Source organism: Phocoena phocoena, chromosome 4 (assembly GCF_963924675.1).
Source record: "Phocoena phocoena chromosome 4, mPhoPho1.1, whole genome shotgun sequence".
Taxonomy (NCBI): Eukaryota; Metazoa; Chordata; class Mammalia; order Artiodactyla; family Phocoenidae; genus Phocoena; species Phocoena phocoena.
Window position 1 is genome coordinate 30,678,828 of NC_089222.1, and position 12,433 is coordinate 30,691,260.

Here is a 12,433-nt window from a genome sequence, read left to right on the forward strand (position 1 = left end):
TGCGTAGTTAGCCTATTACCAAGATCATAAGATAAGTAAAATAGCAAGTTTAATTCAGAAGGCAGAGCTTCCACTAACAGAACCATTGAGTGTAGCAACCCATTCTGGGAGCATGGGGAAGGATTTCCAAGAACTATTTCTGATCCAGGATTCACTGAAAGTTTACTCTCAATATCTGAAAAACTTGATGAACTGAGAAAGGAGAAAACAAGTAAACAAGTGAGAAGACACTGCTAAATATCTATCTTTCAAACTCACCTTTTAATATCCTAAACAACCCATACTAAAATTTAGGTCACAGACACAAACGCATAAAAGAGAAAATGTAACCAAAGAGACTGGGAGTTTTAAAAAAGGAACAGGTGGTAGAACTAAGAAGGTATATGCCTAGATAATGCAACAGCTGCTACTTATCTCCAATCAAATGACGTCATGTGGAAATAAGTATCCTGCATTACCAGATCTTCCATTTATCAAGAGAAATATTTATAAATAATTTTGTATAATTAGGGAAAATTAATATGCATAAAATGTAGAATGTCCAGATATTTGAATATCGGAAATAACTGAAAAGAAATTAAACACTGTGTAGGCAAAACCAAACTCATGTACATCTGATCACAGGCTATCAGCTTACAACCTGATTTAAACAAACACTTCCAAACTTCTCAAATCAATGCACTAAAAGGCTTTTTAAAAAGCTTTTTTCTTAAAAGATGGTGTGGACTTTCTAATATTTGAACCAAAGTCTATTTTTCTCCATGGTAGTAATTTACCAGGAAAGTGAGGGAACAGCTATTTGATGGCTAGGGTAGTGCAGGCAGATGAAAAAGGAATTAAAACATTTATTGAATGCATACTAAAGGTATAGCGACAAAAGTTGTCAGGGCAACTTTACATACCCTTACATTCAGAGATCACTACAACTCACAATTATTAAAACTGAACTCCAAAAGTGCATTACCCTTCAACTTGAGCCAATTTGTTGTCCATGATATAGGCCAAGGCAGCTGCAAGATCTTTCTTTATATGGCCGACCTGATTTCCATTCACATTGTTTACTTTAATTGCATTCTTATCATAAGGGTTATCGGGTTCTCGTTGTAAAGCAACCATTTCATTATTATTAACCTAATAAAAATAATAAACAGATATTATTATAAATAATAAACATGATGATACCTTTCTTCATCATACTTTATCTGGGATTTCCATTCATTTTTTAATGCTTACTGAGTAACACCACATATAAGAAATGCACATCTTCTTGGACTCATATTTCTATAGAAATATTAAAGAACATATTTTATAAGAATTCTTTTACAATATTTTCCTAATTTATATTCAATGGAAGTTAACCCTTGATATATAAAAAATACAATCAAAACTAACAGATGCACATTATCTAAAATTATTCAACATTGTAACTTCGAAAACAGGTAATCTCTTGAGTGCTTACTATGGGCCACACATTGTTCTAAGTACATTACACAGACTGACTTTTAAAACTGTCACAACCCTTTTGGTAGGTGTTATCATTATTTCCATTTTACAGATGAAGACACTAAAGCACAGAAAAGTTAAGTAACTTGCCCAAGGTCATAAAGTTAATAAGTAGCAGAGCTAGGATCTGAATCCAGGCAGGCCGGCTCCTAAGCCTAAATTCTCTAGAATCTCAAAGGGTTAAAAGGCGTTAATTATAAGAGAGAATGGAACTGGAACAAGAAAATACATCCAGCCTTCAACTCATGCCATTATCTGATTCCACTTAATTAAAAATGGCCTGAGGGTGACATAATTGAAAATGGAAGAGTAAGGACTTCCAAAAATTCTCTCTTCCATAATAAAAGCAATGAAAAAACTGGCAAAAACTGTTTGAATCAACTTTTTCAGAACTCTGGAAACTAACCAAAGGATTGTAGAAACCTGGGGAGTCTTAATTCAAGAAAACAGCTGAATATCAGTGCCCTAGTCTCATCTCCAGCTCTCAGTTACACGATAGCCTTTAAAAATAACAACCTACTGCACTTAGTACAGCCTAGCAGTTACCAGAGTGAGCACACTGGAGCAGAATTTCTAAGATTTATTCCTATAGAATTGTCATTATTTGACCTGTATGGTGGTTCCCTAGAAGACCCCCACTTGCAAAGCTGTTTCTATTTGACCTCGGAGCTTACTCAGTACATAAAACGTTCTCCCTTGGGTGGGTGTTTGTCAAAAACAATTTTACAGGCAGTGGGTAACAGCTAGGGCAAACAAAACAATAACCAAAGGGCTTAAGAGGAAAAAGCGGAGAATAAGATGTTCAAAGCTCCAATATATTCCTGGAAATCTAGAAGGCCAAATGCAAGCACAGGGCTGTATGCATGCTCAGGGCTGTGAATATGTTCAGGAAAGACCTGAGAAGGTCTTAAGCTCTCACCTCTGGCTAAACTTGAAGCTCTGAACAGGCAGGAAATAAAGGCTAAGGCAGAGCTGTCAACTGCCAAGCTGAGTGTTGAAGGAGTGCCCCAAATGCACACAGATCCTCTCAGTAAAGACTGGGAAATTTACCGGTTCTAGTTCAGTCATTACCTGACCACTAAGCTAACCAAATACAGATATCAGTGGCCAGACACAACAAAGACTTTCACAGGGTTAATTTAGCAAAAGTTACTAAACAAACAACAATAACCAAAATCAGCAACAACCAATCCAGGGGAGAAGGAAGAATCTGATTTCTAGAGCTGCCAAATTATTTTTTTTTAAGCTCACATTCATCATCACATATAGGTATTTTTAGTTGAAGTATAGTTGATTTATACTATTGTTAGTTTCAGGTGTACAGCACAGTGATTCAGTTATACATGTATATAAGTACACACACACATATATATATACACATATAATTTATAGATATATATAAAATCTATTCTTTTTCAGACTCTTTTCACTTACAGGCTATTACAAAATATTGCATATAGTTTCCTGTTCTATACAGTAGGTCCTTCTTGGTTATATAGCAGTGTGTATATTTTATCCCAAACTCCTAATTTATCCATCCCCCCCATTCCCCCTTTGGTAACCATAAGTTTGTTTTCTATGTCTGTGGATCTATTTCTGTTTTGTAAAAAAGTTCATTTGTATTATTCTTTTTAGGTTCCACATATAAGTGCTATCATACGATATTTATCTTTCTCTGTCTGGCTTACTTCACTTATTATGATAATCTTTAGGTCCATCCATGTTGCTGCAAAGGGCATTATCTCATTCTCTTCTATGGCTGAATAATATTCCATTGTATAGATATACCACACCTTTATCCATCCATCTGCTGATGGACACTTAGGTTGCTTCCATGTCTTGGCTATTATAAATAGTGCTGCAATGAACATTGGTGTGCATAGATCTTTTTGAATTACAGTTTTCTCTGGATATATGCCCAGGAGTGGGATTACAGGATCATATGATTTAGAGTTGCTATATTATTTAAAACGTCTACTTTTCAACAACAACAAGAGAGACATGCAAAGAAACAAGAAAGTACAGCTCACACAAAGGAAAAAAGCTATCAATCATCTACCCATAAGGAAGCACAGATGTTTGACCTACTAGAAAAAAACTTAAGTTTTAATTTTAAATATGTTCAAAGATCTAAAGCAAACCATGTCTGCAGAACTAAAGGAAAGCATGAGAACTATGTCTCACCAAATAGAAATTCTGGAGTCAAAATGTACGTAGATAACTAAAGTCTAAGATTCACTAAAGAGGCTCAAACATCAGATATGAGCAGGCAGAAGAAAGAATCAATGAAGCTGTTGACAGAACTGAGACTATAACGTCTGAGGAACAGTTATAGTTTGAGGAACAGAAAGAAAAAAGAATGATGAAAGATGAACAGATCCTGTGGGATAACAGTAAGCATACCAACACACACATGATGAGAGTCTCAGAAGGAGAGGAGAAAAAGAGGTAGAGAGAATATCTGAAGAAATAATAGCTAAAAACTTCCCAAATTTGATGAAAAAACATTAATCTACATATTTAAGAAGCTCAACAGGGCTTCCCTGGTAGTACAGTGGTTGACAGTCCACCTGCCGATGCAGGGGACATGAGTTTGTGCCCCAGTCTGGGAGGATCCCACGTGCCACGGAGCGGCTGGGCCCGTGAGCCATGGCCGCTGGGCCTGCACATCCAGAGGTTGTGCTCCGCAACGGGAGAGGCCACAACAGTGAGAGGCCTGCATACAGCAAAAAAAAAAAAAAAAAAAAAAAAAAAAAAGCTCAACAAACTCCAAGTAAAAAAAACTCAAAGACATTCAAACCCAGACACATCAAAATCAAACTGTGGAAAGTACACTGAAAGCAACTGAGAGAAACAACTCATTACATACAGGGGATCCTCAAAAAGATTAACATCTGATTTTTCACCAGAAACCATGGAGACCAGAATACAGTGGGATAACTTCTCAAAGTGCTAAAAGAAAAAAATTTGACCAAGAATTCTTTATCTGGCAAAACTACCCTTCAAAAATAAAGAAGAAATTAAGAAGTTCCCAGATAAAAACTGACAGAATCCATCACTAGCTGACCTACCCTACAAGAAATATTAAAAGAAGACCTTCAGGCTGAAATCAAAGGCACTAGACAGTAACTTGAATCTACATGAAGAAATAAAAAGCACAGGTAAAGGTGATTACACAGGTAAATATAAAAGACAGTATAAAATTTTTTAGTTGTAACTTTTCCCTCCTATCTGATTTAAAAGGACATAATCATTATAAACCTGTATTGATGAACATATGATGTTTATAAAGAATTAATCTGTATGAAAACAGCATAAAGAAGTAGGAAGGAAGACAACGGAACTATCTCAAAGCAAGATTTTTATAAACAATTGAAATTAAGTTGCCATAAATCCAAACTAGATTCTTATGAATTAAGATGTTAGTAATTCCCAAGGGCAACTACTAAGAAAATAACTCAAAATATATAATAAAGAAACAACCAGGGAACTACTATGGTACACTAGGAAATACTTAACACAAAAGATTTAACACAAAAGGCGGCAGAAATGAAGGCCAGACCCAAGGGCCACATATTCTATGATTCCATTTACATGAAATGTCTAGAGTTAAGTAAATCCATAGAAACAGAACATAAATTGATGGATGCCATGGGCTAAGGGGAAAGCGTAATATGGAGTGATTACTAATGGGTACAGGGTTTTGGGAATGATGAAAATGTTTTGGAATCAGACAGTGCGGATGGTTTTACAACCTTGTGAATATCTAAAAACCACTGAATTGTACACTTACAAATGATAAATTTTATGGTACGTGAATTACCTAAATTTTTTTAACTGCCTGAAAAATACACAAGAAACCTGCTTTAAACCTCTCCCAGCATCTGTTTACTGACTCAAGAGACTACAGCCTGACCAACCAGATTATCAGACAAATATTCCTCTCTAATAATTCTCTCTAATAATTCCTCTTTGAAGACATTCTGTGAGGCATAGCTCTGTTCTCTACCAGACCACCTCCCCATTGCCACTGCTTATAGCATGATCTTCGTTAAACCAGATATGCAAATTCCAGAAAATATATAACCAAAAAAAGTAGGGCAAAACGTTGAGACTATAAAAACAAACAAAACATGATCCAAGCACATGACAAAAAAGGATATATTAGTAAAACAAGATTAAGATGACAACAGAAAGACAGAAATAGGACTAATTATAACAATACTTTTGGAATAGAATGGAAAAGAAATAATCTACTTTATTATAAAATAAAGATTTTGATGGGTCAAGACATAAAAAATGTAAACATAAGCAAACTGAAAACATTTTTAAAAAGTTAAAAATTAATAATGCCACCAATACTATATAACAAATGTTAGGTGATACAGCCAATGTCGTACTTTGAAGAATGTTTAAAAGATTAAAATCTTTTATTATTAACATTAAAATTAAGTGTTCGAATCAAGAATGCAAAAATAAAATAAAATAAAATGGACCTAAGGAAAATAGGATAACAGAATGTAAAAGAGAAATCAATGACGAAAGCAAGATGATAGATTGTTGTGCCGGGAGGAACCAAGACGGCGGAGTAGAAGGACATGCTCTCACTCTCTCTTATGAGAACACCAGAATCACAACTAGCTGCTGGACAATCATCAACAGGAAGACACTGGAACTCACCAAAAAAAGATACCCCACATCCAAAGACAAAGGAGAAGCCAAAATGAGATTGTAGGAGGGGTGCAATCACAGTAAAGTCAAATCCCATAACTGCTGGGTGGGTGACTCACAGACTGGAGAACACTTATTCCACAGAAGTCCACCCACTGCAGTGAAGGTACTGAGCCCCCCGTCAGGCTTCCAAACCTGGGGGTCCAGCAATGGGAAGAGGAATTCTCAGAGAATCAGAATTTAAACCCTAGTGGGATTTGATTGCAGGACTTCGACAGGACTGGGGGAAACAGAGACTCCACTCTTGGAGGGCACAAAGTAGTGTGAGCATCGGGACCCAGGGGAAGGAGCAGTGACCCCAGGGGAGAATGAACAAGACCTACCTGTTAGTGTTGGAGGGTCTCCTGCAGAGGTGGGGGGTGGCTGTGGCTCACCCTGGGGACAAGGACACTGGCAGCAGAAGTTCTGGGAAGTACTCCTTGGTGTGAGCCCTCCCATAGTCCGCCATTAGCCCCACCAAAGAGCCCAGGTAGGGTCCAGTGTTGGGTTGCCCCAGGCCAAACAACCAACAGGGAGGGAACCCAGCCCACCCATCAACAGTCAAGTGGATTAAAGTTTTACTGAGCTCTGCCCACCAAAGCAACAGTCAGCTCTACCCACCCCCAGTCCCTCTCATCAAACCTCTTAGATAGCCTCATCCACCAGAGAGCAGACAGCAGAAGCAAGAAGAGCTACAATCCTGCAGCCTGTGGAACAAAAACCACATTCACAGAAAGATGAAAAGGCAGAGGGCTATATACCAAATGAAGGAACAAGATAAAACCCCAGAAAAACAACTAAATGAAGTGGAGATAGGCAACCTTCCAGAAGAGGAATTCAGAATAATGATAGTGAAGATGATCCAGGACCTCAGAAAAAGAATGGAAGCAAAGATCGAAAAGATGCAAGAAATGTTTAACAAAGACATAGAAGAATTAAAGAACAAAAAAACAGAGATGAACAATAAAATAAATGAAAACTACACTAGAAGGAATCAAGAGCAGGATAACTGAGGCAGAAGAATGGATAAGTGACCTAGAAGACAGAATGGTGGAATTCACTGCTGCGGAACAGACTAAAGAAAAAAGAATGGAAAGAAACGAAGACAGATTAAGAGACCTCTGGGACAACATTAAACGCAACAACATTCGCATTATAGGGGTCCCAGAAGGAGAAGAGAGAGAGAAAGGACCAGAGAAAATATCTGAAGAGATTATAGTCGAAAACTTCCCTAACATGGGAAAGGAAATAGCCACCCAAGTCCAGGAAGCACAGCAAGTCGCATACAGGATAAACCCAAGGAGAAACACGCCGATACAGAGTAATTAAATTGGCAAAAATTAAAGACAAAGAAAAATTATTGAAAGCAGCAAGGGAAAAATGACAAATAACATAAAAGGGAACTCCCATAAGGTTAACAGCTGATTTCTCAGCAGAAACTCTACAAGCCAGAAGAAAGTGGCATGATATATACTTAAAGTGATGAAAGGGAAGAACCTACAACCAAGATTACTCTACCCGGCAAGGATCTCATTCAGATTCGATGAGGAGCCAAAAGCTTTACAGGCAAGCAAAAGCTAAGAGAATTCAGCACCACCAAACCAGCTCTACAACAAATGCTAAAGGAACTTCTCTAAGTGGGAAACACAAGAGAAGAAAAGGACCTATAAAAACAAACCCAAAACAATTAAGAAAATGGTAATAGGAACATACATATCAATAATTACCTTAAATGTGAATGTATTAAATGTTCCAACCAAAAGACATTCAGGCTTGCTGAAAGGATCCAAAAACAAGACCCATATATATGCTGTCTACGAAAGACCCACTTCAGACCTAGGGACACATACAGAATGAAAGTGAGGGGATGGAGATGGAAAAAGATATTCCATGCAAATGGAAATCAAAAGAAAGCTGGAGTAGCAATACTCATATCAAATAGACTTTAGAATAAAGAATGTTACAAGAGACAAGGAAAGACACTACATAATGATCAAGGGATCAATCCAAGAAGAAGATATAACAATTATAAATACATATGCACCCAACATAGGAGCACCTCAATACATAAGGCAACTGCTAACAGCTCTAAAAGAGGAAATCGACAGTAACACAATAATAGTGGGGGACTTTTAACACCTCGCTTACACCAATGGACAGATCATCCAAAATGAAAATAAATAAGGAAAAACAAGCTTTAAATGATACAACAGACCAGATAGATTTAATTGATATTTATAGGACGTTCCATCGAGAAACAGCATACTACACTTTCTTCTCAAGTGCGTATGGAATATTCTCCAGGATAGATCACATCTTGGGTCACAAAGCGGGAGAGGCCACAGCAGTGAGAGGCCCGCGTACCGCAAAAAACAAAACCTATGGGATGCAGCAAAAGCAGTTCTGAGAGGGAAATTTATAGCTATACAAGCCTACCTCAAGAAACAAGAAAAATCTCAAATATACAATATAACCTTACACCTAAAGGAACTAGAGAAAGAAGAACAAATAAAACCCAAAGTTAGCAGAAGGAAAGAAATCATAAAGATCAGAGCAGAAGTAAATGAAATAGAAACAAAGAAAACAATAGCAAAGATCAATAAAACTAAAAGCTGGTTCTCTAAGGATAAACAAAATTGATAAACCATTAGCCAGACTCATCAAGAACAAGAGGGAGAGGACTCAAATCAATAAAATTAGAAATGAAAGAGGAGAAGTTACAACAGGCACCACAGAAATACAAAGCATCTTAAAAGACTACTACAAGCAACTCTATGCCAATAAATTGGACAACCTGGAAGAAATGGACAAATTCTTAGAAAGGTATAAACTTCCAAGACTGAACCAGGAAGGTATAGAAAATATGAACAGACCAATCACAAGTAATGAAATTGAAACGGTCATTAAAAATCTTCCAACAAACAAAGTCCAGGACCAGATGGCTTCAAGGTGAATTCTAACGAACATTTAGAGAAGAGCGAACACCCATCCTTCTCAAACTCTTCCAAAGAACTGCAGAGGAAGGAACACTCCTGAACTCATTCCATGAGGCCACCATCACCCTGATACCAAAACCAGACAAAGATAATACAAAGAAAGAAAATTACAGACCAGTATCACTCATGAATATAGATGCAAAAGTCCTCAACAAAATACTAGCAAACAAAATCCAACACCACATTAAAAGGATCATATACCATGATAAAGTAGAATTTATCCCAGGGATACAAGGATTCTTCAATGTAAGGAAATCAATCAATGTGATACACCATATTAACAAATTGAAGAATAAAAACCATATGGTCTCATCTCAATAGATGCAGAAAGTTTCTAAAAAAGTCAACACCCATTTATGATAAAAACTCTACAGAAAGTGGGCATAGAGGGAACCTACCTCAACATAATAAAGGCCATGTACGACAAACCCACAGCAAACATCATTCTCAATGGTGAAAAATTGAAAGCATTTCCTCTAAGATCAGGAACAAGACAAGGATGTCCACTCTCACCACTATCATTCAACTTAGTTTTGGAAGTCCTAGCCACGGCAATCAGAGAAGAAAAAGAAATAAAAGGAATACAAATTGGAAAAGAAGAAGTAAAACTGTCTCTGTTTGCAGATGTCATGTTACTATACACAGAAAATCCTAAAAATGCCACCAAAAAACTACTAGAGTTAATCAATGAATTTGGTAAAATTGCAGGATACAAGATTAATGCACAGAAATCTCTTGCATTCCTATACACTAATGATGAAAAATCTGAAAGAGAAATTAAGGAAACACTCCCACTTACCAATGCAACAAAAAGAATAAAATAACTAGGCATAAACCTACCTAGGGAGACAAAAGACCTGTATGCAGAAAACCATAAGACACTGATGAAAGAAATTAAAGATAATACCAACAGACAGAGAGATATACCATGTTCTTGGATTGGAAGAATCAATATTGTGAAAATGACTACACTACCTAAAGCAATCTACAGATTCAATGCAATCCCTATCAAATTACCAATGGCATTTTTTACGGAACTAGAACAAAAAATCTTAAAATTTGTATGGAGACACAAAAGACCCCGAATAGCCAAAGCAGTCTTGAGGGAAAAAAACCAAGCTGGAGGAATCAGACTCCTTGACTTCAGACTATATTACAAAGCTACAGTAATCAAGACAATATGGTACTGGCACAAAAACAGAAACATAGATCAATGGAACAAGAGAGAAAGCCCAGAGATAAACCAATGCACCTACGGTCAACTAATCTATGACAAAGGAGGCAAGGATATACGATGGAGAAAAGACAGTCTCTTCAATAAGTGGTGCTGGGAAAACTGCACAGCTACATGTAAAAGAATGAAATTAGAACACTCCCTAACACCCTACACAAAAATAAACTCAAAATGGGTTAGAAACCTAAATGTAAGACTGGACACTATAAAACTCTTAGAGGAACACATAGGAAGAACACTCTGACATAAATCACAAAAAGATCTTTTTTGATCCACCTCCTAGAGTAACAGAAATAAAAAGAAAAATAAACAAATGGGACCTAATGAAACTTAAAAGCTTTTGCAAAGCAAAGGAAACCATAAACAAGACGAAAAGACAACCCTCAGAATGGGAGAAAATATTTGCAAAGGAATCAACGGACAAAGGATTAATCTCCAAAATGTATAAACAACTCATGCAGCTCAATATTAAAGAAACAAACAACCCAATCCAAAGATGTGCAGAAGACCTTAATAGACATTTCTCCAAAGAAGACATACACATGGCCAAGAAGCACAGGAAAAGCTGCTCAACATCACTAATTATTAGAGAAATGCAAATCAAAACTTCAATGAGGTATCACTTCACACCAGTTAGAATGGGCTTCATAAGAAAATCTACAAACAAATGCTGGAGAGGGTGTGGAGAAAAGGGAACCCTCTTGTACTGTTGGTGGAAATGTAAATTGATACAGCCACTATGGAGAACAGTATGGAGGTTCCTTAAAAAGTAAAAATAGAATTATCATATGATCCAGCAATCCCACTACTGGGCATATACCCAGAGAAAACCATAATTCAAAAAGACACATGCAAAAAAAAAAAAAAAAAAAAAAGACACATGCACCCCAATGTTCATTGCAGCACTATTTACAATAGCCAGGTCATGGAAGCAACCTAAATGCCCAACGACAAACGAATGGATAAAGAAGATGTGGTACATATATACAATGGAATATTACTCAGCCATAAAAAGGAACAAAACTGAGTCATTTTTTGAGATGTGGATGGATCTAGAGACTGTCATACAGAGTGAAGTAAGTCAGAATGAGAAAAACAAATATTGTATATTAACACATGTATGTGGAACCTAGAAAAATGGTACAGATCAACCGGTTTACAGGGCAGAAGTTGAGACACAGATGTAGAGAACAAACGTATGGACACCAAGGTGGGAAAGCCACAGGGGTGAGGGGATGGTAGTGTGCTGAACTGGGTGATTGGGATTGACAAGTATACACTGATGTGTATAAAACTGATGACTAATAAGAACCTGCTGTATAAAAATATTAAAAAATTTTAAAAAAAGAAAGATGATAATCATAAAAAAATCCAAGAAAGATTACTTGAAAAGATGAAACAGATAAATCTCTATCAAGGCTAATGAATAAAAAATAAGAATAGACACAAATACATAACACAAACAATGAAAAGAGGAATACAACCATAAACACAGTTTTACATGTATATGACTACTATGCAAACTCCGTGGCAGTAAGTTTGAAAATATAAATGGATGCTTTTCTTTAAAAATATGAATTGCCAAAATTGACTCAAGACGTATCTGAATTATGGTGAGTTTGAATGAAGCCGGACTTAAAAAGTACACACTATATGATCCAATGTATATGAAGCTCTAGGGAATTCCCTGGCAGTCCAGTGCTTAGGACTCCGTGCTTCCACCACAGGGGGTACGGGTTCAATCCCTTGTCAGGGAATTAAGGTCTCACATTTCTGCATGCCGCGTGGCGCAGCCAAAAAAAAAAGTATATGAAGCTCTAGAATAAGCTAAACTACAGTGATAGAAGTCAGACTGGTGGTTCTTCAGGCAGAGGCAGGGATGAAGGACTGCAACAGAATACAAGAGAACTTTAGAGGTAATGGAAATGATCTATATGTTGATGGGGTGGTGATGATCAGGTACATATCTCTGTTAAAACTCTTAGAATCA

At 36.8% G+C, this 12,433-nt stretch overlaps 1 protein-coding gene across 3 annotated transcripts in view; it reads right to left on the bottom strand.

The window, feature by feature from the left end:
• HLTF (helicase like transcription factor) overlaps nucleotides 1-12,433 on the bottom strand; it is a 57,325-nt gene that overhangs the window by 40,369 nt on the left and 4,523 nt on the right. For all 3 annotated transcript variants that reach the window (XM_065875772.1, XM_065875771.1, XM_065875770.1), the window contains exon 3: nucleotides 965-1,131. In XM_065875772.1, the coding sequence (XP_065731844.1) occupies nucleotides 965-1,131 (167 nt within the window). The remainder of the gene's footprint in view (nucleotides 1-964; nucleotides 1,132-12,433) is intronic.